Consider the following 25,773-nt stretch of genomic DNA (forward strand, 5'->3'; position numbering starts at 1 on the left):
TTAAAGTTTGGCCAATGTATGACCAATCATGATAGTCCTGTAGTTGCTGGGGTCTAGCATGTCTCCCGCTTTGTAGAGAGGCACGATGGTGTGCATAGTCCACTCAGCTGGTAGGCCCTCCACTGGTGCCCTATTAAAGAGGTGAGCAACAAAGGGTCCCAGTGTGTCAGCTGCATAAATAAGATGCTCACTCTGTATGCCTGTGTGGTCAGTCGATCTCCCATGCTATAATCGGCGGATAGCTCTCTCTACCATCGAGGCGGTAAAGAAAGTAGAGGTGGTAGGGAGGGATTCTTGTGGTTGTGGTATGGGCGGCTGCTGAGGGATATGGTAGAGGCCCTTTGCGTGTGTGCCATGTGTGTGTATCCTCAATCAGGGTACGGGAGCGAGGCTCTCTCATCCCGTGCCATGCAGTGGCTGCATCTCTGCTCATGAGTAGATGGTATATATCCTAGTACTGTGCCTCCTCAAATTCACGCCTCTTACGGCGTGTGAGGATCCTCATTTGTCGGCTCGCCTGTCTTTGTGTAATGGTCCCCGATGCTCTCTGGGCATGGAGGTGTCTATATAGCTCTCTGTACTCATCATCATCATACCACCGATTCTGGGGCATGCTCCCAGATCTATCTGTATGTGCAATGTGTGTATGATGGGGGAAGCTGCGGGTGGCAGCCGTATGTAGTAGAGATGACAGCTGGGTGGTGAGTGTGTCTAGAGGTGACAAGGGATCCATCTGGAATAGCCCGTCATATACATGATGCTCATATATGTCTGCCAAGTCATGGGTGAAGTAGAAGGTTCTATGCGATGCCTGTGTGGGCTGTGTGGGTGCTGGTGTGGAGCTCCCCAGTGAGAAAATGAAATGAAATGTTATATTAACGTCTTCAAAAGGCCAAAGTGACCTATGAGACCAAAGTTATAACCATGTGACATCTGATACACTGTTTGGAAAACTAATGCTACTAGTCAAAATGGGGCACATGAGTACATGGATACATGAATACATGAATATGGGGGAGTACAAAAGTGACAGTGAGTACAACAGTATATGGCTGGAGTGGTAATCATCCTAGGAGCTCTAGCATGGGTCTTTGCCGGATGGCCTGGATATCTGCCATAGTGAGATGCCTGGTTGGACGAGCCCAATGCCTCGAAATGATGCTCTGAATCCTCCGGTGTAGGCACCGTCTTCAATGTGAGGATCCGCGAACCCTCGGGCGTTTGGATCTGCCCAACTGAATAGCTCTCTCAACTAGAGTCCCACGGGGTGCCCACTGCTGGGCCGTCGGTTGTGTGTCCTCCCGGGTAGTCCCTCTAAAGAAGTCAGTAATCTGTCTCTGTGTGGACTCCCTGCCAGTCGGGCGTTTGCTCCTGATAATGGACTCTCTGAGCCTGCGGATCTCCAGGAGATAAAAACCCAAGCATCGCTGATCACAATAGTCCATGACTCTAGCCAGTGGTCCAAATCCCTCTCTGAAAAGGCAATGGTAGCACCCTCGAATCTCATAATATGCTGTGCAGCGACAGATGTAGTGCTCCTCCGTCTCTGGCTCTATCCAACAAATCTGACAAATCCTGTCCCCTGGAGGTATGCCTCTAAATCTGCATGTCTCTATCTCTAATTGATTTTAAGAGGTGCGGATCTGCCCAATGATGCACCTCAATCCATGAGACAGATGGGTATCCATGTAGCTCGGTCTAAGTATAAAGCCATCCTGAGTGGTGTGGAGAAGATGGTCTCTATAGAAAGCTATCTTCGTCCCCAACTCTTGTGAGGGCTCTAGCCATGTCCTCCTAGTGTCCAACTGAATGAGGTCTTGTCTGATGACTCTACTAATCTCAGAATGTGTCAAGGTGAGAGAGGGTGCCTCCAGAGAGTATTGGAAGGGTGGAAGTCTGTCTAAACTGAACCTGTGGAGCTCAAACCAAGATGCTATCTGCGCATACCAACATGAAGTGTCTCCCTCCATGGCTAGCTGATGAGAGGACTCTAAAGCAAGTTGTGCATACCGGTGTCGGGGAAGCTCCCAGGTGCTATGAATGAAGGACACTTTTTTGGCAAGAGCCTCGACTACGATCGGTGGTGCTCCCATCTCGGCTCTGATAATCTCATGGGGTACCGAGGCCTTAGCCCGAATCATCCTGGAGATCATGGACACAAGTGGTCTCTCCATCGATCTCTATCCATCGCATGTGCATCCTGATCGACTGTGACGATCTAGGCTAGGCCCCCAGATCTGTACTCCATATAGCATTGCCGATGTGACCAGCGTGTCAAAAAGCCATAGCTTAGTGCGTGGCTCCTGAAACTGTACCTGTGAGCACATCCTCTCTAGACCTCCTAGTGCTGCATATCCTCTAGTCAATCTGGCCTCTGCTGCCCCCCTCATGGAAAATGTGGGCCCAGTGAACACCACTCCAAGATATGTGTATGAGTCAACATACTCCATTGTCTCCTGCCCATATGTGTATGAGTCAACATACTCCTGTCTCCTGCCCATATGTGAAAATAGGCGCTGATCTCCAGACCCACTGAGCTGTAGTGTTAAACACCTGGGTTGCAGGAAACGTGGGACGAAGTCAAGGAAACGTCGTTTCCCCGCTTCTCAACCAGCTCCACGTTTCCTATAGCGGGAAACGGCTGGGAAACGGAGCATTTTAGAAGCCTTTTTTAAAAACACGTGGCAGGCCAAAAAGTGACGAACAGCCTGCAAATTAAAAAAAAAACAAACCTGCTGCCTGGGCCCTCAATTAAAAAAAAAAACGATTCGCCTTCAAAGCGCCCTGCACACACTCTGCACATAGTTAATGAACCCACAAGCCCACAAAGAGAACGAGTGAGCCAGAGCATTCCACGCTACACATTTTGTAGAAATATCGTGAACCTTAAAAACGAGGAGCCCGTTTTTAAAAAGCCCGTTTGTGGATTTTTTTTAAAAAGCCCCTTTTTTATAAAATTAAAATTAAAAAAAAAAAGTTAGCTGAGCCTGCAACGTTGTTAGCTCTCTGTGAGAAACTTACACACACACAGCTCTCTCTGTGAGAAACTTACACACACCCTCCTCTCTCTCTCTCTTTCTCTCTCTCTCTCTCTACCACCATTCCAGTATGACAGGGATGCACCACATATCCGTCTCTCTCATAGTGAGAGGAACAGAGTATTGAGACACGATCTATGGCAGCTCTATACACGAGAGACATGGATATCGCCTACACAGCCTCTTCCACCGAAGATGCTATACTACAGAGATCACTTCATGAGTATCATTGATGATGGATTTATAGAGAGGCCTAGATACATGGAGGGCTTTTTACCACACGGCTTCGGAGTGGCTATTGGTCAGCTCAGAGTTTCATCACACCGATTGGAGATTGAGACTGGCAGAGCAGCACGGATCCCCCGAGAAGAGAGGGTATGCAGATTGTGCAGAGAGGAGGTGGAGAGTGAGGAGCATTATGTATGCAGATGCAGAGCATATACAGCCATCAGACGGACAGCGGCCCGGCCCTTGGATACGAGGACGTCCCTGGCAGTGTGACTATCCAGGTCTCTGACAGGGCGATGGCGGTGGTTCCGACGCCAGACTTCTCTCCGGCAGTCTCCCAGGAGGGGGACGGGCACAGATGGGAGATTATCAGCAGCATGACGGCTTGGCACATATGGAGAGCCTGATGTAGGGAGGCCATAGACCGCCAGGCGACTCCACCGGCGGAGGTCATACAGGCCCTCTGGGTGGACATCATTCACACCTTGAGAGGACACTTGGGGAAACTTCAGGGCGACTCGGATCGCATGAGAAGTCGCCGCAAGGCGTTCCTCCGCACTTGGCAGCCTGGCCCTTTCCTCATCGCGAGGGGCGAGGATGTCACTTGGCACTACAGGCCTCCAGTTTGGTTCTTCTCACCTCCCGCATGTACTACTAGGTAGCCCCCCCCAGAGAGCGGCCAGCCACGGGGGTGGAGCTCCGGTGTTCACTGTGTTTATTATCCCTCCTTGTGAGGTGAGCTTTGTAGCCTTATGGCGTTTTCTCATTAACTAATAGAAGGATCGTTTTTCAAAAAAAAAAAAAAAAGCTGTTCCTCACAGGAACCCAGTGATGCTGAGACTGTTTGGCTGCTGCTGCAACGGTCTCTGGGCGTGCTGTTGTGGCTGTCTCCCTTGACGGCGCCCCTGTCCAGGCTGCCACTCCGACGTCTCTGTGGGTTGAGTAGGTGTCCCGGAGGCTGTCTGCCAAGCCGCATCTGTGGGCGGGCCATCAGGGGCCTACTGCTGCGGTGAAGGTCGGGGTCTCCTGCGAGGGCAGGCCTTGGTGAGATGGCCGACCTGCCTGCAAATAAAGCACTGGTTCGGGAGCCCCGAGAACTCTACTCTCTGATCAATCCATCCCCCCCCTATCCTAGGTAGCTGAATGACCTTCGGAAGGGAGGAGATGTCAAGAACCAAAACTCTGACCGAAGGTAGTCCAGCTGCTCTAGCCACCACTGAAGCTGCTGTGGGGCCAGTCTCGAGCACCGAGCCCACCAGTGCTCCTAGCCTCGAAAGGAGCGGAAGGTATTCGTGGCGGAGTCCAGGGAAGCAAACTGTAACATGGAAAAGGGGCGCTCCCTGCTTGGCCGCTGTGGGTCAAAGCCATGCTGCCAAGGTTTGAAGAATGCCAGAGCGCCCCTGATGTCAAGGGGACTCATGGCAAGGACCTGGGCCACGCTCTGGGCTGTCACTTAGGGGAGGAAGGCGCGAAGGCGAGGAGATGGGGGCGGGCGCTTCAGCGCAAGAGAGCCAGGCGGAGGGGGGGGGGCACATAAGCAAGGGCAGGCGGGAGGGAGAGGGCGCGTGGGTGGGAAGGGGGGAAGGGCGTGCATGTAGCGCGAGCAGGGGGGGAGAGCGGGAGCTTCAGCGAGCCAGAGTTTCCAAGTAGAGGGTTTTCCTCCACCAACTGGTAATGTCAATTAGTTACGATGCTGTCTCCTGCCTGTGCACTCCGTGCCTTCTCTCGCTCATGCCCCCTCACCTTGTGCTGCCACCCCCTGCCTTCACGTTACCACCCACCTCCATCCTCCTGCCCGCCTTCTGCACCCTTCTCACCCCCTTGCCTCACTGCCTCCCCATTTACACAACCCTTTGCCGCCTCCTCTCCCGGCTTGGAGCCTTTCCTCGTTACCACCTCCGGCACTCATATGCGCCCCTTTCAGAGCCTTGACACCCTACCCTCGAGGATGAGGATGGGGGTAGTGGAAGATGATTAGGTAGAGACAGCATCAACGCCTACTTGAGCAGCAATCGGTCGCCAGTCGTGATAGTTTGATGGGACCTAGGCAGAAATGGCCATGTCAGAGTACCATTTCGATACGGCTGTTGCTTCCGTGGCGATAGACCTGCCCCCGGAGTCTCCAAGTGGTCCCCCCTGAGTCATGCGTAGCACGCGGACTACAACTTCTTCATATGCCTACCCGTAGATGCGAGTGTCTTTGTAGACTTCTCCGAGTCTATGTCATCTTTCATCGATCCAGACCGGCTACTCGGGAGAGTGGAGCAATGATCTTCTCTTCCCCCCTGAGTGTAGCAACAGAGTGAGAGGTGAGTCCATAGACTTTCTCCTCCACCATTCATGGACAGGTGATAGCGCTCTCTCATCACGTGGGGGACCTGTACCTCACTGACATTGTCATGCACTTTGGTCCTTGGCCCGCATGGAGTTCGGAGGATCAGGCCATGGGAACCAAGATGGCAAGCTCGAGAACCTCCATGTATCACTGTTGGCGGTCCCCCTCCCCCCCTCCTATAGATATCTCCACTGTGATAGTTGGAGCCCAATATATGCATACAGCCGGGACAGAGTGGAGTGGGCCCACATGGAGCGCAAGATCGGGGAACAGTTGGATGTGTGTGCAGCAGGACAGACTGTGACTACTCGCTGTCCAAACCCTCACACAAGTCTCACTTGGTGGAGGGTAGCTCAGGTAGATCTCACCCCACTAGACCCCTAGTCTCTTGGAACATTCAGGGATTGGGCGACCCACAGTGCCGCTCTAGTCAGGGAGTCCTTCCCGGGAGCTGCAGAGAGCCTTAGTGGGAGGCTCTATTGCCATTCTCTTTCTTTGGGAGCATAACTTGTTAGCTAGTCGTATCCGCAAATGTGGGAAGATTTTACAAGGCAAGAGCCACACTTTTTGGTCACCCACATTCGGTCCATCTGGGATGCAGGGCGGAGTGTGTATCATGTTAGCGAGCAACTTCTTCCAGCGGTGGTGAACTCCGGCACCATTGTCCCTTGGAGGGCACAATGGGTGATTATTATTAGGCCTGAGGATGGTTGGGTGGGCCCCTCAACATTTATGCCCCTAACTCCATGGCAGGTCAAGTGGACTTATGGAGCTTGATTCGGCAGGGCCTCCCTCAAGCTGATTTTTGGTGTATGGGGGGCGGCTTTAATGCCTGGGAGGAGCTTGTCTTCACCATTAGGGGATAGGACCCCTAATATCTCTTGGAGTTTGGGCGTAGCCCAGGGAGTTTGAGATTCTCAAGATTTGACAGGAGCAGCGCAGGTCCCAACCTCTCCTGTTTGCATTGTTTCTACGTTGATAAGTGGGCATGTAGATGAGGTAGTTTGGTGGGTATTTTAGTTGGATCTTCGCCCGCCGTCCTCTCTCTAGAGGACCCTTGGTCACAGGATAGTGGGTAGAGCCTCTGCATAGTTGAGAGCTTGATCCACGATCCGGAGATTTGCACGAGGATTGAGGAGCTATGGGAGAGCTTGGTATTTCTTGAGGGCACAATGGCAACGACTTTGGATATTCTGGCGTACGTCACTTTCTTTCAATACATTGTCCGTGTAGGTCGCCGGATTTAGATGCAAGAGGTTGACAGTACGCCAACGATAGCAACACATTGGCACTAACAAATTGGATGAGTACTTTACTACTTTCAAGATGAACACTTCAGCAGATACTATTCAGGTATCATCGAGAGAATTCATGGTCCAACCTTCAAATTCTTCTACACCGCAACATAGCCAAGTCAACTTCAAGTCCAACATTTGGAAGCAGACAAAGAAGAAGACATTAAAGAATGATGTTGCAACTGGGGATTTAACATTTAAAGCACGACAGCAAGACAATAGAGGATACAACATTTCCCAGTGTGAGCTTCACCACCACAAGCATAAATGGCCTAATGGCGAAGATCTTCAGCATCATCAAAAGTCTCTTATTTAGCAGCCAGAGTCCTATTTTAAGTGGGAGGGAATGTCACGATTGTGACTTAATTTTCCTTAAGTTTCCTTAATTATCCTTAATTACTCTTAATCATTGAAGGGACACCACTAAAGGGTCACACCTTGTCACATTGGTCATCACCAAAGGACACATCTCTTCAAAGAGACATCTATTGATCAAAGGACACATCTCTACGTCCAAGGGACATAACTATTCATTCAAGAGTCACACCCTTTCGTCAAGGATGTGCCTCTTCATTTGTACCTCTTCAGGTCCATTTAACAAGGCCTTGTCTCAATGCAACAACACAGCTTTCCGCTCTTTGCCTCATGTTTATTCAAGTATTTAAGCATTAACATCTTTTAATCATGTTTAATTAAGCTTAAAGCTTAACACATTTGGTGTGCTCGCTACAGCGAGGCCATAGAGGGCACTATCACGCCACACGTTGAGTCTGGCAGGAGAATACAGATGGACATCATACACACCCTCCGTGGCTAGTGGGGGATACGTCGACAAGCCACTTGTTTGGCTGTTCTCCCTCCCCCCATTGAACAAGATAGCCTTCCTCCGATAGCGGCCAGCCAGCAAGGAATAGCCCCTCTCTGTCCCCTGTTGTTTTCCTCGTCTGCCATGATTGAGACTGGTTCATGTACATAGAAGATTTGTATTTTGGTAACTGATGGAAGGATATTTTCTTGGGGGAAAAAAAGTCTCCAAAAGATACTTATCCCCAAACTGTAGCAGGTTGGAAAGTTGTTGAAGCAGGGCTGGTCACATACAGTGTATATGGAGTCCCATGAGAAGGACTAGGAACAAAACTCAGCAGCAGAACTGGTTGTGTAGGACCACCAGTAGAAACAAAGCAAGTTGCTTCTCTAGAACAGGACACAGGACTGTGCATAGGCTGAGTAAGGATTGTTTGGTACAAAAAACTGATTTCACAGGTCTTGTTGTGTAACCCTAACAGCCGATATTGATTTGGAAGCCCTTAAACAAGCCATCCAAACCTAGAACAAGTTCAGCCCACTGTCATACATGCGCAAAAGGCCTAAAATGACCAGCTGAAACCCTAAAACAATCTGCTACAAAAATCCTAAACATTGCTCTGAACCTTAGCCTGCTCTGAAGACTGATACCAAATGTTGGAGTGGAGAAGTCAATAGGGGCAAGATGTGCAAGTACATAGAGGTAACGAAGCACACGCAGAACTCCACCGCTATCTACTATTGCAAGTAGTCTTAGGGCCTATAATGATGAAACTCTAACCAGCCCAAGATTAAATCGCATGGTGACACGCAGGATCTAATCCAATGGTCAATATAATATTAAAAAAAGCTTAAAAAACTAAAACCATAGTCCAACAGTCAATATAATATAATATAATCCAAGGACCAATAGTCAATAATATAAAAAACTAAAACCACTGTCCAACAGTCAATATAATATACTATAATCCATGGGTCAACTAAAAAAAAGAGTGAAACCAAAGTGAATCTTTTGCTAGGAGATTGTCACCAAACCAATACCTAGAACCTAATACAAGTTTCCAGTAACACATCTGCACAAATAACAGTTTGCTATATTTTTTTGGTATTATGACACGAACTTTAATCTTTGTGACATAGAGCACAATGTTGCATCTACAGCCATGGTTACTGTCTCTAGTTTTCAAGAGAATTAAAGCAGCAAGACAGTTTTGTAATACTATGTTTTCTTTATGAGTCTGCCTTTGTACTCGACATAGTACTGTATTTTTAGGAAATTTCCAAATTGTACTGTATACATTATCCTCTTTTTTTTTCAGGACACATCCGGATCACAAACATCAGCTGAGGTAGCTTCACTTTAAACTATGCTCCGTCAATATTTGATCTTAAAGGGTATCACAGGCATGCCACTCAATTTGACCACTTGTGAAAATAAGCATGGTTTTTCTACTGACAATACCAACACTTGTCTTTAGCCGTGTATGCCCAAGTTAGCAGGCACACTCTCAAATCTTGATGAAAGCTTGAGGAGTCTTGCCTCGACATATAGGAGTACAAGTTGTCCTGAAAACAGTACGTCTTTTGCCCATAATTTTACTAAATTTACGAGAGAGAGAGAGAGAGAGAGAGAGAGAGAGAGAGAGAGAGAGAGATCTACAAAAGACCTCTAGAGTCTATGATCATGGGAAAAAAAGAAAACCGAAAAGGTGGAAAAGGGCAAACGAACTGGCTATCATGTGGAGTGGAAAAGAGGTAATGTAACAAGGCTCAGCTAATAATGCCATCCTCCTCGAGAAAAGATTGGAGGGCTGTACGAATCTCTCTCTCCTATGATGGGAGCTCTACATGTCATCGAAGGTCATCTTGGATTTGCTGCTGATGGGTAGAAGGTCGGGATACCTGGGCCGTGGACATCTGGCCCTCAAAATGGATCTCACTTTTTCTGGTGAACCCCCATGAGAGAGAGATAAAGCATCTACGAAGGACCCAATGGGCCTATGAGACCAAAGTGATACAATAATATCTAATCATGGAACGGAAAATAAAATAGAAACAAATCAAAACTCTCATTGGAGTAATACTAAATTGTTCATGGAAATCTCATCATGGAATACCAAGAGCATGAAACATGAGAGGAGCATCAGTCCCCAATAGGTGGTATACCACTCTCCAAAATATCAAAGCATGGGGCTAATGAGTATGGTCGAGAGGTCCCTCTCAGCTATGTCAATAGCAATGGAGCATGTCCTGGATATGGCCAACGTGTCATGTGGACATATCTGTATAGCAGGTGCAGGACCTAGAGTGGAAACTTGTCCTGTGTGAGCCCCAGTCTGGGATGAGTTAGCAAGGGTTCCACTCTAAGTGTCCAAGGTCAGGTGTACAAGTCCCGTACATGGTCTTGGTCAGGTGTGCATCTCTGCACATGAAGCAGCGTGCCAGTCCGTATTGTGAGTCACCCTCTCGAATGATGACAGCTGTTCTGAGTATGGTTAGGCTTGTAGCCAGTTACAAGAAAGCACCTGAGGAAGCATGTAGTTGCATGTAGGTTTGCATAGTGTAGGGTTGTACCCAACTCTTGGGCCATATGGGGCAGCCCATGGATGATGGGACATGGCTTTGGCCCATAAAGTCCATAGCATGTTTGGCCAGCCCTAGGAGGCATGGGCAGCCTGTTGGCCAGCCCTACCAAGCTTGGGCAGGATGGCAGCCAGCCCAAAGGGCTGTAGCCAAGTCGGCCAGCCATGGAGGGCCAGCACAGTAGGCGGCCAGGCAGTAGGGTGGCAAGCATATTAAATGCTGACCAAAACAGGTTGTGGAGCATATTAAAACAGGCCGACCCCTGCTGTAGCAAACTGATCAGCATCATTGATAAGTATAAAAGCATAGGTTAGTTTAGTCATTTAGTCATCTCATTATTCTCAAAGTGCTGAAGGTATTCAAGGGCCAGGACGGCCAAGGGAATTCCTAACGCAACGGTGAACTTGAAGGTTAAGAATCAGGTCATCTTCAGGCTGCAGGTTTACAGCCAAGGAAGATCTCCAAGAAGTAGGTCTTTTTCGTCATTCAATAAAGCAAATACACCAATCCTTGGTGAGGGCGCTTCAAAGGGTATTTGGGACCCAATTGGGTGTACCTTGTCTCTCTCTCTCTCTCTCTCTCTCTCTCTCTCTCTCATCGGAGCTTTGCCTTTCGGTAAAGAGATTCAGCCAAGAAAAAAAGAAGCTTTTTTTTTTTTGCTTGTGTGGTTGGTTTTCAAACACTGGTTGCACTCCCACTCTTGTCTCTCGAAGGATGGTTGGTTTATAGCCTCCAAAAGTGACCGGAAATCTCTCCTACAGACATAGTGGATGGTATTATTGTGGTCAAGGAAAAACTTGACCACCCCCACTATGGCAGAGTACGAACAATACAAGACGGAGGAGTGGTGTTTCTTTTGAGAGTCGTCTTGTTTGGTAGTGGGCAATACATAGGATGTGGTCATGGAACAAGCCGCTCAGCGAGCTTGTTTTTTGTTGATCTTGGTAGATAAGAAAGTGGAGGGAATTAGCACGGGCATGACAACAAGCATCAAGTTTGAAGCTTGCCGTGCTAAATTAGTCATCCAGGGCACCGAATTTGTGCGCGATTTCATGGTTTTCCCTCTTGTAGAAGGAGATTTAATCTTAGGGATCTAGCGGTTTCACAAGTTCACCCAAGACGTTGATTGGGACTAGCACACGTTCCGGATTACTCGAAATGTATCAAAGGCTTCTGTGATCATGAAGTGTGAACCACGGATACCTAATTTTCCGGTCATTAGCCATATCAAGCCTAAACAAGAGATGGTGCATAGTGTGCGGTGATCTATGTTTAGACCACCTAGACAATGACAAGTGCTTCGGAGAAATACTAGGTCATGCATAACTGGTTCTAGAATATCTTTCTACCGAACAACCTACCCTTCAAACTTCCCCCATCTAGACTGGAAGGCCACGAAATTGAGCTCCTCCCAGATTCTGAACCCCCTGATAAGTTACCATATCGCCTAGCAAGGCCATGGAGACGGAGTTGGATCATCAACTCCACCAATTGTTGTAATCCGGTTTTATATGCTTTAGTGTGTCGCCGTCCATAGCCGCCGCGATACTCTTTGTGACGATAAAGAGCAAGTTTCCTATGGCTCGGATTGATTACATCCTAAATAGGCTGAATAGAGCGAAGGTGTTTTCCAAAATTGACCTCAAAAGTGGGTATTATCAGGCACGAATTGTGCACGGAGACATCCCCAAAACCGCATTCCGAATTGAGCGAGCCCACTAGGAGTTCGTGGTCATGTCTTTTGTTTTAACAAACGCCCCAGCTATGTTTAACCGCATGATGATGCGGTTTTTCAGGGACTTGATAGACAAGTGTTCATCTTTTTGGATGACAGTAATTTTTTTAGCTACAGAAGAGCAGCACAATATTGACATGGAAGAAGTGATGGAGGTTGCTGGAAAGCAATGAGCTTTATGTCAATGAAAAGAAATTAGAATTTTTATTTATACACGGTTCACTACCTTATATATAATCAATGTTGAACGCATTCGATTAGACCCTGCAAGGGTGGCAAAAATCCTTAATTGGGAGATTCTGGGAGTTGCATATGACATTCGGTCGTTTGTGGGTATGTGCCAGGCTTATTCCACCCACATCGACAAATTTTCAAACGTCTTGGCAAGTCTTTTGATTTGCTTAAAGGTGTCAAGGCTAGAGTCACAGGAAACGACCATTTTAGTTCCTAGAAACGCATTTCTCGTTTCAAAATCCCATCCATTTCCATGGTTGTTTCTCGTTTCCCAAGGGATATTGTCACAAGAAACGGCCGTTTCCACCCCTAAAAACTCGTTTCCCCGTTTCCATTCCTCGAACGTTTCCATTTCCGTTTCTCGTTTCTAGTGACTATGGTCAAGGCTCAGAGGCAACGGATTCAGATGTAACATGCAGCGGAAGTATTCGTATTGGAGGATCTTGTCACACAAATGCTCACACCGTCTTCTGTATCTTGAATTTCGCGAGTTTAGCAATCCACTTTAAGACTTCAAACTTTTAAGTGATATGAGAGAGAGAGAGTTTAGCAATCCACTTTAAGACTTCAAACTTCACACCGTATGAGGTCCATAATTACCCACTGAAGGGCCCCCTATCCTGTTACCGAGATAGTATTTTCTTTATTATCTTTAAAGAGACTGACGGTGTGACTGACGATAAGCCAAACGCAAGACCTCTAAAGACCAAGTGTTGGGCTGAACTATACACTGCTGTAGAAGCACCAAAGATGTCCAATCTCGAGCCTATGCACTCTTCCCAATGGAATGAGGGAGGGATGCAAAGCTGAGGCTGAGAGAGGGGCTGTTTGGGACTGTTCTAGACTGAATACGAATGCTGTCAATGCTTATGAATGCTGCGTTTTACCTTCACCAAGTGGTTGGAGCAAAACGATGAGATGATGAATGCTGAAAACTGTATGGATGAAGAAAACGCAAGGTGAACTGTTGGCTGAATGCTGAACTGATGTGTTTTGCTGATGAAGAAGTGCTGAATGCTCATGCAAGTATCTTGATGAAGAATTGCTGAATGCTCATGCGTTTGAGGCGCCTAAGGCTGTAGGAGATAAATGCTGAGGGCTGGTGGCTGAAACTGCAATCGCTTATGCTCTTTGTGCTGAAGATGCCAAGCGCTTGATTGCTCTTATGCTGAATATGATGAAAAAAATACCAGAAAAATCCTAGTAAGTATCCGGGGTGTTTGCCGTGGTCTAGATGCAATGGATGAATGATATGCAATATGTAGAATGCTTTCTGATGCAAACCCTAAGGTTTATATTGACTGTGTATGAATGAATGTGTCTCTCTAATTGGGTTAGGGGACTTAGACTGACTGACTGACTTGCTATGGCTGAGAATGACCTACATAGCTCGTGCCTAACTTATCTTGGACTGAGGATTACAATGGGATCACGGCATATGACCAATATCATCCTGAATGGAACTAATATTGTAAAATGTTGTGCTGATGATGATGAGCCAATTCGTCACCATGCACTACATTGCAGAGTGCATGTGACATTCCCTCCTGCTTAGCTTGGCGGTAGGTTCATGGCTTCCAAGTTGTCCGCCAACAACTGGGGGTACTCTTGAAAGAACTCCTCGTCTAGCCATACGGCTTCGTGGGTGTCTCGATCTTGGAATTTCGTATAGAACTGACGTATTCGTTGACCGGAACCATACTTCCAACGCAGAAGAAGGATCTGCTCGGGCTTGATGACTTCTGCTTTGTCTACCACGTCTGGTTGCTGTTCATCTGAAACATCAAACACTTCTGGTCCAACATATGGTTTTAGCCAAGAAACATGGAAAACATTATGCATCGTCCAACCGTTAGGCAATTTGAACTTCATGGAGACATCACTTAACTTCTTAACTATTGGGAAAGGTCCAAAACTACGGAATGAAAGCTTGGAACAACGATTACCCACTTGTTTCAATCTTTAATTCATGATGCGCAGATAGACCCTATCCCCTTTCTTGAAGTGGACATCTCGCCTAAATTTACTTGCGTGTCTGTGATTTGAATAATGGTTAGGCTCAAAATTGAGGGCGAAACTGGGTTGAGTACCAAACTCTGCGAATCGATATACTGAGCTTCGATGCTATTTAAGTCTTTTCCAGAGATGTTGAGAATGGTAGACTCCTGACTCGTCTGGATGCTGGTCTTTCTACTAAGAACATCTCCTAGTGGGTTATGCTGACCAGGGATATACTTGATCATTCCTCCAACTTGGTGGAAGAGCTGACCCTGTCTAGTGTTCTGATCACTCCACTGGGCACTTGGCATCATCGGGAGCCACTTAAGTGCTTGGTGGTTTGTGGTGACTGTGAAAATGCGTCCATAAGGAACAAGTTTCAAATGTTTGAGAACTGACTGTTGTTCTAGCGTGCCCTTGAAAGTCTTGGAAAGACAAGAGGGAAACTTGCTAGGAGGTTCTGCTCTAGGATCCAAATCGATATGATGATCCATAGGACGAGAGGGTGGGATACAGGGTGGAAGATCATCCTTAAAAATGTCTAAATGAGAAAGGAGATCTGCCAACTGAGGGACTGAAGAAGATGAGATAGCGGTTATTGATGAGATAGAAGCTGTTTGAGCATAAATCAATGCTCCTTCTGCTCCCTTGCGGATAGCTGGTCGGGCTTGGAGTGAGAAATCATAGGAATGCCAAGAATGCTCCTATCTCCCCGAAACATGACAGGCTCAGGAAAACCTTTAGAGATAATAAAGGTGTCTTGCCCCCAATTGGGAATAGGTTCATACCGACGAAACCACTGGATTCCTAAGATCATGTCACATCCCAAAAGAGGAGAGACAATGAAATCTCGTTGGAATGAGGCCTTTTGAACTTGAAAAGGAAATTGCTGTGCCCGTTGAGATATGTGGGTGCGGAGACCAGGCGTAAACCCCTCTACCTCCAAATGATAGGGGACTAAGGTACAACTCATGTTGGTAGCCAACTGGGGAGAGATGGTGTCCTCAGAACTACCCAAGTCAAAAAGAATTATGAACTGGCGGCCCTTGGCAGAGCCATAAGCTCGGATCAGGCTTTTCTGTGTGGTTGCTGCCTCACCCTCCTGCTAAGCATCAAGTACCACGGATGGCATGGGATGCATAGAAGGAAAGATTTGAACCGCATTGGTGGTAGCAGGCGGGTCTGGAGGAGCGGGGGATACTGCGGCAACTATGGCAGAAGGTTCTTTGGAGGTTTGCTCCGCTTGCCTTTTTGGACAATCCGTGCATATTTGTGGGTTAATAGTAAGAGCAAAGGGTACCGTCTCTACAGTCCTCTCAGTCAAAGGATTTTTGTGAGTAGAGATGTATTTGCTGAAAATATGGTTCATAAGATAGCTGCATGTAGGCTCACATGACATGTTCCATGTACTTCTTCCATTGGTTCTTGATAGTAGAACAAATAGCAGAAGAGCATGATTTGCAGCCAAATGGACAGCATGTGGATGCTCAAAATCAGCCCAAGGAGCAGCCCATTGCAGATGATGCTGTGGAGGACATTGTGAGGGAAGACGGTGCTAGCAGTCATCTCCTGTCTATACCATAGTACTCAGTGAGGGCCTCTGTTGTGTGCGCGCCCGCCCTAGAGTTCTCTCCATTTTTCCCCATTTTTTCATGTTTTTTCTCCTTGTTTTTGGGTCGTGGGGATTGTCTTGTGTTGACTGACTCCTTCTATCATTGCCGACTTGATGTCTTTTGCTGGCAGACTGCTGTGGGTGCTGGCCGATTGGCTATTTCCAGTCGTGGACATGATTTGCACCCAGTTGGCTGTTTTTGGGCTGGCCAACCAGCACTGGAGGGTGGTATAAATACCACCTTGCTCCCCCACTTCCACGTGTATTGGACCTTCGTGTATATAGCAAAGTTTATACAACCTCTCTCTCTCTCTCTCTCTCTCTCTCTCTACACTTTTGCATTTTGTTTCTCACAACAGTTGTCTCATTTTTCGTTATGCATTCCGACATGGTGTCAGAGCCCCAGGTGGCTTGAAGCTTGGAGACAGTGGGAGCTTGAGGGTTTACTGATTTTTGGTGCTGATTGGAGAATTCGTGGGCTGCTCGGGACTTCGAGATCGTGTGGAAGGTGGCCATCGCTGTTGAATAGCCACCTTGCATAGCGTTTTGCAGCCTCTTCTTCAATTTTTTTCCCACCCAACCTCCCTTCACAAGACCTTGTGACACTTGAGATGGCAGATTTATTTGAGATGGCTGAGAAGCACGTGAAGATCCCTGCTCTCTCCACATTCTCGATGGATCGACAATTGGACGGGACCAACTATGGCATCTGGAAGGTTATGATGGAGTCCGTCTTGGAGTCTTATGACTTGGCTGATTTCATTGTGGTTGGTGTTCATGGCTAGAGTTGGAGGACGGTGAGCCTTTACCCTCTACTGAGAAAGAACAGGAGGCTCAGGCATAATTATGGGATCGTGTCAATGCTCGTGTGCCTTCATTCATCTTCCTTAATTGCACACCCGTGATTAATCATATCAAACACATGACTCTGGCCAGAGAGATTTGGCAGCACTTGGCTTCTCTGTATATCAGGGTATCACCCATAAAGCGGATTTCCTTGAAAGTGCAAATGCGAGTGATGGATCATGTAAAGTCTTCGACGATGCGGGAGCACATCAACAAACACCAGGCTCTTCAATAGGATGTTCTTCAGGTTGGGAAGGAGATATCTTTAGAGGATATGGCTATCACTTTTCTACTGCATTGGACCCCTCAGTACTCAGCTTTCTATTCTTCTTTGATCACCAGTGGGAGGCTTAGCACCATCACATGGGAGGAGCTCGTGCCAATGCTCTTGGACCTGGAAGAGTTGTTTACGAACCCTCCACAGGGTAAAGGTTCTGAGGCCTTGACTTGCCAGCGGCGGTCGACTCCAGCTTTTGTGCACTTGGAGATTATGGACACCAGAGTTTCATCTTCTTCGAGTAGGGAGGCGGTTGGACTCACCGCTAGGGATACTCAGGAGTGGATTCTAGACAGTGGTGCTTTCAGGCACATGACTCCTTCCTGAGAGTTATTACAGGATCTTCAAAGGCACGCAGGTCACATCCTTATCGGTGACAAGTCCACTATCCCTATTCAGAGTGACGGTAGGTTCCCGATGGCATAGGAGGGAAGCATTCCTCCGAGGTTCTTTATGTCCCATCCCTTGGTTTTCATCTTTTGTCAGTGCATGAGGTTTGCAAGACTGGCGTACGGGTGGAGTTTGATGAGCATTTTGTTGCTCTCCGAGACAAAGGAACATTCTAGGTTGTATGGAAAGGCGGATTGGAGAATGGGATCTACAAACTGTTAGCACTCTCTCTTACAAGTTCTCTGTTAGGTGATTTGTGGCAGCTTCGTCGTGACCACTTGAATGTAAATACGTTGCGGCAGGCTTTCCGAGACCAGATGGTGGATGGCTTGCTAGATGTTGGCACATTCCACTTCTTGCGTTCGTCAGTGAGAGGAGCCTTTACAGGTAAACTATCATGCTTTGATGTCTCGTATCATTCGAGACAAAGAGCCTATTGTAGGTGAGGAGTCTCTTTCACAAGAGACTTGAAGGAAAGCCATGCGAGTGGCAGATGGTGACTTGCAGGAGGAGGTGTATGTTGAGCAGCCTCCAGACTTTGAGGTTTTGGGATCAAAGGGGGTGGTTTACAGGCTACGGTGTATGGTCTTTAGTAGGTTCCCAAGACTTGGCATACCAAAGTTACAGTTAATGATTCTTGTGAGCAGGTTGATGCCTCCTTGTATCGGAAGCTTGTTGTTTCATTGATTTGTTGCTAAACACCAGATTGGACTTGAGCTTTCTAGTGGGGCTGTTGAGCTCATTCATGCAGACACCTTTGAAGACTTATTGGGACGGAGGATTGTGGATATTGCGATATTTGCAGGGTACGAAGGATCTTGGACTCTTCTTTGACGCTAGAGGGGGAATGACGGATGGAGTTAGACTCCAAGGTTGGAGTGACTCAGATTGGGGAGGAGATCTAGACACGAGGAGATCTACATCAGGCTATGGATTTATGCTTGGCTCAGGAGGAGGGCAGCAAGAGGCAGCCAGCTATTGCCTTGCCTTCCAATGAGGTAGAGTATCCGGCTGCTTGTGGTGCTGCTTGCGAGGTGGTGAGGTTGCAAAGGTTACTTGGCGAGATTGGGTTTCTACTGGCGGAACCCACGATCATCTTAAGTCACTTTGTTCGTGAGAAGTTCTTTGTTAATGACGTCTTGCTAGAGTTTTGTTCCATGGAGGACAATGCAGTGGACCTCTTCATGAAGTCTCTACCATAGGCGATTCTCCGGCAACACTCCAGCTCACTAGGGTTGGTTCCACATCTAGGAGCTGAGAGGGGGTGTTAGTTATCTCCTGTCTGTACCATAGTACTATTGTTGTGGTTGTGTCCGCTTAGGAGTTCACTACATTTTCCCCATTTTTTCATCCCCCCCCCCCCCCCCCCCCCCCCCCCCCCCCCCCCGTTTTCTGCCCCCATTTCTTGCACATTTGGGTTAAGCTCAACTCAACAGATTAAGGGACAGTTAGAGTTTATTGAAGTAGAAATGAACATGTATATTTTCTCAGAGTGGAATTTGTATGGTACTTGAATTTGGCATGAATTGTGTGCAACAGATGGTGGTGTTCATACTTCCCTTGATTCTACTAGTGATATGTTTCAACTGTCCAGCACTTCCAAGCATCTACGGACCTTGTCGGAGTTTGATTGCCTTCCTTCAAGTTTGGAATGTCGGCAGGTGGTCAAACCTCCACCTTTTTGTAGGTTCCTTGAAGAGTTGGTATATGGTAGAGCTTCATTCCTTTGGTTCTCATGCAGGTGCCTGGGTATAAGAGAAGCATGTCAATAGATGAGGTCCCCTCAGACTTTTTGTGCTCACAATCTAGCGGTTTAAGTGGTGGGAATTTACCTTCTCCATATGAGCAATGCTATCGATTTTTGCATGTTTTCTTTTTTAATGATGGGTGCATGTAAGGTTCCTGGACTCTGACTACTAGAAGTTGGGGACCTTTTAGCAGATGAGGAGCATGAGCAGCACCACAGGTGCCAAAATGATTGCTCTATTTTTTCATCGAATCCTTGTTCAGATGAGTGCACGAATCCAAGTGTCTCTAGCAACTGCTCAGTCTGTTCGTCTCAAGGGTTGCCTCCTCAAAGGAAAGCTGTTTCCATGTTGGCGGGGTGGCCACTACCCCGGCCCGATAATGCTACCTTAGAAAGGGAAGAGGAGAATAAGGCATTGAAACCCAGAAAAGGTCCTGGTTTTCTAAGGAGCTTGTTTGGGGCAGTTGTGGTTGCAGGTGTCTCATTTTTAGGTGCAAAGAATGCAGGAGTCTCACTTCTAGGTGCAGGCAACACAAGCATGGAGAAAAGAGAAAGGAAAACTGATGGTGGTTTTTCAGGTGGTGGCCAGACATCCATGTTTAATCATACTGTCAACTCAAGTAGGCGAAGGACCCTCCGCAATCATTACTCCCCCAGGTCATACTTCTCCCATCTACCCACCAGAATGGCCACTTTTGCAGATATTTTTCTGGTCACCTTTCAAAGCAGTCATGTTGTGTAACACGTACTTTCTTATCCTTATTCTGTTTATGCTGCAGGTTCAGTGTCTAAGTCTGTAAGAAAGATTGTAATGCTGAAGAGAAAATGAGTGGGTATGCAACAGCATTTATGTAGATCTGGCCTGAAATAGGTACACTGAGACTTGGTAACATCCATTTGTATGTTCTTCCTCTTGGTGGCAATCCACAGAGATTAGTAGGAAAAGCTTAGGATGCCTACACATATGAAGTGAAACTTTCAGATTTGCGGGTAGGATCAACTGTCCGTGTGCAATCCGTGGATGGAACACTTTTTGTAGGAGTAGGATGCTAGCTCCCTTCGTTGTATGATGAGTCATCTCTTCGTTGTATGCCCATCTTGTTCCAATCAGAAAAGAAAGGAGAGCCATAACATCTTGTGAGAACATCAAATAAAGCAAAAGTACATACATAAGGAAAGGGCCAGTGGTGGATCACGCCAAGAAATATGTATGCAATGTTGAATGAACAAATTCGTATCAGAGGGGTTTAGTAGGTCAATGTGCGTGTCTTATGTACCTTCATAATCCAGCATTAGTAATCTCTTTTGAACCGTCTAGAGGTAGGTGTTGACAAGGTTGTAAAGTAGTACACAATCATAATCCGAATAGGGGTGCATGGCCCGAGAGCTAATATTCTCTCAATAGCAGTGCGATAGTCTAGTATCATAACGGTGGTAATGAGTGGAGCATAGATTGAAAGGTGCAGATATTGGTGGCCTAGATTTCTCAAGGCCATTTATTATGGACGAAGTAAAGTAGCATCAAAGAACTCGTGTATGTTAGTGATGAGTATATCCATTTGAAATATTTAGGGTGGACTAATCTTGAACCAGAATGTTTGGGTAGTTGGGAGCCTGTTTCTCGCATATATTTCAGATGCGTCATACGAGAGAGATGTCGATACATAAGTACGTTGTTTAATCATATTTACATTTAGAAATCACTGAATTTTTTGTTAATAAAAAATATATAAATAGTAGTTAAGATATCTCTCTCTCTCTATCCTTCTCTCTCTATTCTTCTCTTAGCTCTTCTTCTCTCTCTATTTATCTCTTTGCTAACTGTTCGGTCTTTCTCTTTGCTCTCTCTCTCTCTACCCTTCTCTTTGCTCTCACTCGCTCTCCCTCTCTCTCTCCTTCTCTTTAGTCTTTTTATCTTTCCCCTCTCCCCCTTTCTTTATTCTTCTGCACTCCCTCTCTCTATCCCTCTCTCTATTCTTGTCTTTGCTAACTCTTATCTTTCTCACTTTTGTAGCTCTCTCTGTTTCCCTCTATCCTTCTTTTATCTCCTATTCTCTTTCCCTCTCTCGCTCTTTATATCCTCTTCTTTCTATTCATCTCTTTGCTCATTCTCTCTTTCTCTTTACTCTTTGTCTCTCTATCCTCCTTCCTCTCTTAATCCCTCTTTTGTCTCTTGCTTTCGTTCTCTCTATCCTTCTCTTTGCCAACTCTCGGTTTATCTTTTTCTTTGGCTCCTTCTCTCTCTATCTCTATCCTTATCTTTGCTAACTCTTCAGTCCTTCTCTTTGCTCACTCTCGCTTCTCTTTCTCTCTCTACCTTTCTCTTTGCTCTCGCTCCCCCTCTCTCTCTCTCTCTCTCTCTCTCACACACACACACACACACACACACACACACTCACTCTTTCAGTCTTTTTTCTTTACTTACTCTTTATCCTTCCTCTCTCTCTCTCCCTCTACCCTTCTCTTTCACTCTGTCTCTTTCTTTGTTCAATCTCTTTATTCGTCTTCTCTCTTTCCTTCTCTTTTGTCTCGTTCTCTCTTTCTCACTCACTCTTTCTGTCCTCCTCTTTGTTCACTCTCTCTATATTTACTTCTCATTTCTCAACACAACATACTTAACTCATGTTCTATGTACATATCCTCGAGTCTACAAACGGTTCACTACGTTATTCATTCATGCTATACAGAAAATGGCGATCCTTTATTTGTTTGTACGATATGTACGTAAACATCGTTGTAGAGGGAAATGATGTCTTATTGTAAAACACCAACATGTGTTGCTCTCGTCTTCTTTCTCTCTTTTTTAATATGAAAAATAAGATCATGACACGATCATAAATAATTGCTAAACCCAATCACTTGAATATTCACAAATAAGTATGTTTACTGCACTAAAATGAAATCTTTATCAAGACACTCTCCACTACATCCTTTTTGGGATTAATACAAACATTGTTCATGCTTAATTTTTGTGTTATCATAGCATAAAATTTACATCCAACATAAAACACTACTAACACTCGTCCTTGCTTTACATGATGCCTCAACAAGCTATCCGAGGAAAACATCTCTTAATTTCATAAAAAATGTAAGGTCCTTTTTTTGGAGCATAAAAATGTTACTCCATATCTCGTCATGTTGTCCCAGAGCGCTCGGCGTGAGCTATAATGGTTGCTTGATACACAGTATCAATGGTAATAATAGATCCATTATTGTCTAAGATGGTCTCACAAATCTGAAGCAATGCATGCTCCTCTTCATCTACGCGGCAGCGGAATGACATGCACAAAAAACATAAGCATGACATATATGGAACATATGCACAATAACACATAAGGTCTTAATGAAGGAAAAATCATCTCATCACTCACATGTCTAGATATTCCATGGTGGGATAATGTCATTTGGGTAGCCATAAACAGAACCTCCTGTGGAAAACCTCACTACTATACAATCACACGCCGTGCTTGTATAGACACCTTTAATAATAAAGTTTGTCTCCCACGTTGGCCTTCTGTAACATGTCAGACATGTTCTAGCTTCGGTGGACACTCTTGGTTCCAGAAGTGCACGGTCTATCTTCAAAGGATCCCCAACAAATGCCATCATCTTTGTAGAATGATGTCCTATCACACCATGTTGAGTAGAGTTATACATCAATTGTCATTACAAGATATAAAAGACACTTCTACAATCTTTTCGCACAATTGATTATTACACCTGTTAACGTTGAGGCTTCTATAACGGTAAAGGAACTAGCACTTTCATGTTCGCTCCTCAGAGCGTCGAGAACTACTAGGTACGACGACACTCTTACAAAGTGTATATTTTGTAAGTGTATGCACCACACAAATTCTTTACAATATCATTACCAACAATGAGTAAAATACATGGCAAATTCATTTGGATTAGAGACAGGTCACCCAGGCTAGGTAAATTAATAGGTCACAATGGTACATTTGACGCTTCACCTCTTGCAAAGCTTATTTGAATCTATAACTTGATTTATGTTAGTATCCAAATAATGTAGCAATAATACCAATGAACCTCAAGTAAAAGAGTGTCATGTTTGTGTTGCTGTATGAACAACTTCTTGAACATTTGGGGTTGCCTCGATCTTGTGAATGCTATCATCAAAATCACTTTCGTCATATTTTGATGGAGAGGTATCAGAGTCTTCCTCTTCCTGTAGTGACTTTCCTTTTTCCTTTCCTTTCGTTGCATTTTTTTTGGCACTTAATTTCCTTCATCATCATCATCCTCTTCATCTTCATCATCCCCTTCATCTTTCATAAGATCTTTGTCCTTGCCTTGAACATGTGATTTGTCACGTAGATTTTTAGGCTTCACAATAGAATTCACGATTCAAAAAGATATCAGAAATAATATTTAAAATAAAGTGAAATATCTAATTATATAGTTCATGCCATGGTTGATTGCTTCTCTTTACAAGCCTGAGTATACATCTCCTTCTCGGTCTTAAGAAATTTTCCTCTTGGAAAGTCAAGGAACAATGGATATCTCTTGTATATCTCTACATCCTAAAGGTCTCGAAGTTGCTGATGTGTATGCATAGTGCTCTCACGTTTTGGATTGCACCAATCTTTTAAATTGCAGGCATATCTATAATAGATCTCTCCGTATAACACTTACGAATCCATGTACACATTATTATTTTTGTTTAGTTTACAAATATAAGAGTACAACTAAGTAGTAAGTATGCTTTGTAGAATATTACGCACCTGAACACATCAGGCTTGGTAGCCTTGACGACATTAGGGTTTGAAGTTACCACACCTTGTTTCTTTAAGGATTCCACCATTTCCTCGAACAACTTTCCAAAATACAAACTCTTAAGATCGGCTACACTTTGTAGTACACAATTACTTTGTACTTTCTGATATTTATGTAAGGACGGCTACACCTTGCACCCCAATCTTATGCCATATGACTTCTCTTCGAAGCCAATCCCTGAATAAACTTGCATTTGTTGCGTTGCCATTAAAATTGTTATTCAAACAGAATAGAGTACTTTGTAAACATCAAGAAGATAGAGAAAGCAGTTATTACATACTTTTAGGGATTCGTGAATCCTTCAGCCTCTGCAAATTGCCATCAATCAAAATATCAAAAATCTGTGCTTTGTGCTTTGTGGTCATTTGGCAAGGAGCTAGCTACCAAGTTGTATAGCCTATCCTTTGTAAACAATCCGATTTCTCGTCCTAATTAACTTTTACTAGTCCTTTGTAACACAACACCAAAATTACACCGCAACATTAAAACCATAAAATGTTGTTGCCTACGAACTAGACTAAGGAAAGAGTGTAGGACTTCTTACCCGAAGAAACATTTCCCTTGTAAAGGGTTTGCAATCCCAGCGAGCTGTCTTGTAGCATGCCTTCACTTTCTTTCACCTTTCTAAAATGCCATTCTCCATTTCTCTTCAAACTCAGGTGCAGGCAAACTATCTACTAGGGGGTCAATATCTCCGATGGCTGCAAGGTGGTCATCCTAATATTAATGAATTACAACATTAGTGGATAATATGCAAATGCTAATCATATATTGCAATTTTCTAAAGATTGAAGATTTACTTGGAATACTATTTGGAAAAGTTTCGAAAGTTTGCATTTATACTAGGATGGGTTTGTCATCATCACCATCCCCCTTGTAGCATGCCTCCACTTTCTTTCATCTTCATAAAATGCCGTTCTCCATTTCTCTTTAAACTCATGTGTAGGCAAATTGTTACTAGGGATCAATATCTCGGGTGGTTGTGAGGCACTCATCCTATTATTTATGAATTCAACATTAGTGGATTATATGCAAATGTTAATCATATATTGCAAGTGTGTAAAAATTGAAGGTTTACTTGGAATACTATTTGGGAAAGTTTCGAAAGCTTGTAGTTATACCAGGATGGGCGGTCCTTTTTTTTCTGTGTCGAGGCATCCTTGTCCATCCATGTCTTATTCATCTCTCTAGCATGCTTCATAATTGTTTCTTTGTTTGCCAGCCCAAGTGCACTAATGAGGCACACTTTGTCTACAAGGGAAGAAGAAACATAGTCCACTTCATTCATCCTATGGCAATAAAATTTAAGGTTATGATGAAAGATTAAAATATAGTACGTCGAATATTCTTAACTTAAAGAGTCTTAAAACTTATATTCTCTTACCTGTTTAAGCGAGTTATATTACAAGACCTTTTCTCCAAGTACAAGCTTTCAATAAATTTTACAAAATATTTTAAATAAGTTAACTATAAGTTAGCACATCAACCTTAAAAGAAGAATTGATCGAAAAACTTAAATGGAAAAATATTTATGATGAACACAAGATATACTAGTGAATTTCCTAGCATATTGGAATTAATGGATATTTTATTTAAATTCAAAGATGAATTTTAGATAAATTTAAGTCAACACATACCTTCATTGTTGTGTGGGGTGATTGAATTTATTTGTCAAAACAATTTAATACTCCAAGAGATGTGAATCGTTAAGCTTTCTTTGGATAGGGAATATAAAGTTCTTGAAGATAATTCTTGAGAAACTTAACATCATAACAATGAAAGATAAATTGATTATGGATACAAGATAATAGATACTAACCTTGAGTGTTGAAAAGTTATTTGAGAGGATGTGAGATT

General features: G+C 45.0%; 1 protein-coding gene across 6 annotated transcripts in view; it reads left to right on the plus strand.

Moving 5' to 3' along the window:
- The window catches only part of LOC147630769 (uncharacterized), a 54,412-nt gene extending 34,200 nt beyond the window's left edge, over positions 1–20,212 (plus strand). For 5 of the 6 annotated variants that reach the window (XM_086810755.1, XM_086810753.1, XM_086810757.1 and 2 more), the window contains 6 exons: positions 9,020–9,049; positions 9,179–9,275; positions 18,915–19,036; positions 19,117–19,195; positions 19,314–19,779; positions 19,902–20,212. In XM_086810755.1, coding sequence (XP_086666881.1) covers positions 9,020–9,049; positions 9,179–9,275; positions 18,915–19,036; positions 19,117–19,195; positions 19,314–19,779; positions 19,902–19,914 — 807 coding nt within the window. In that variant the 3' untranslated portion in view covers positions 19,915–20,212. The remainder of the gene's footprint in view (positions 1–9,019; positions 9,050–9,178; positions 9,276–18,914; positions 19,037–19,116; positions 19,196–19,313; positions 19,780–19,901) is intronic. The other variant, XM_086810756.1, reaches the window with a different exon arrangement.
- The last annotated feature ends 5,561 nt before the right edge of the window (positions 20,213–25,773 follow it).

This window comes from Cibotium barometz, chromosome 16, assembly GCF_041138505.1.
Source record: "Cibotium barometz isolate CiBa-2024 chromosome 16, ASM4113850v1, whole genome shotgun sequence".
NCBI lineage: Eukaryota > Viridiplantae > Streptophyta > Polypodiopsida > Cyatheales > Cibotiaceae > Cibotium > Cibotium barometz.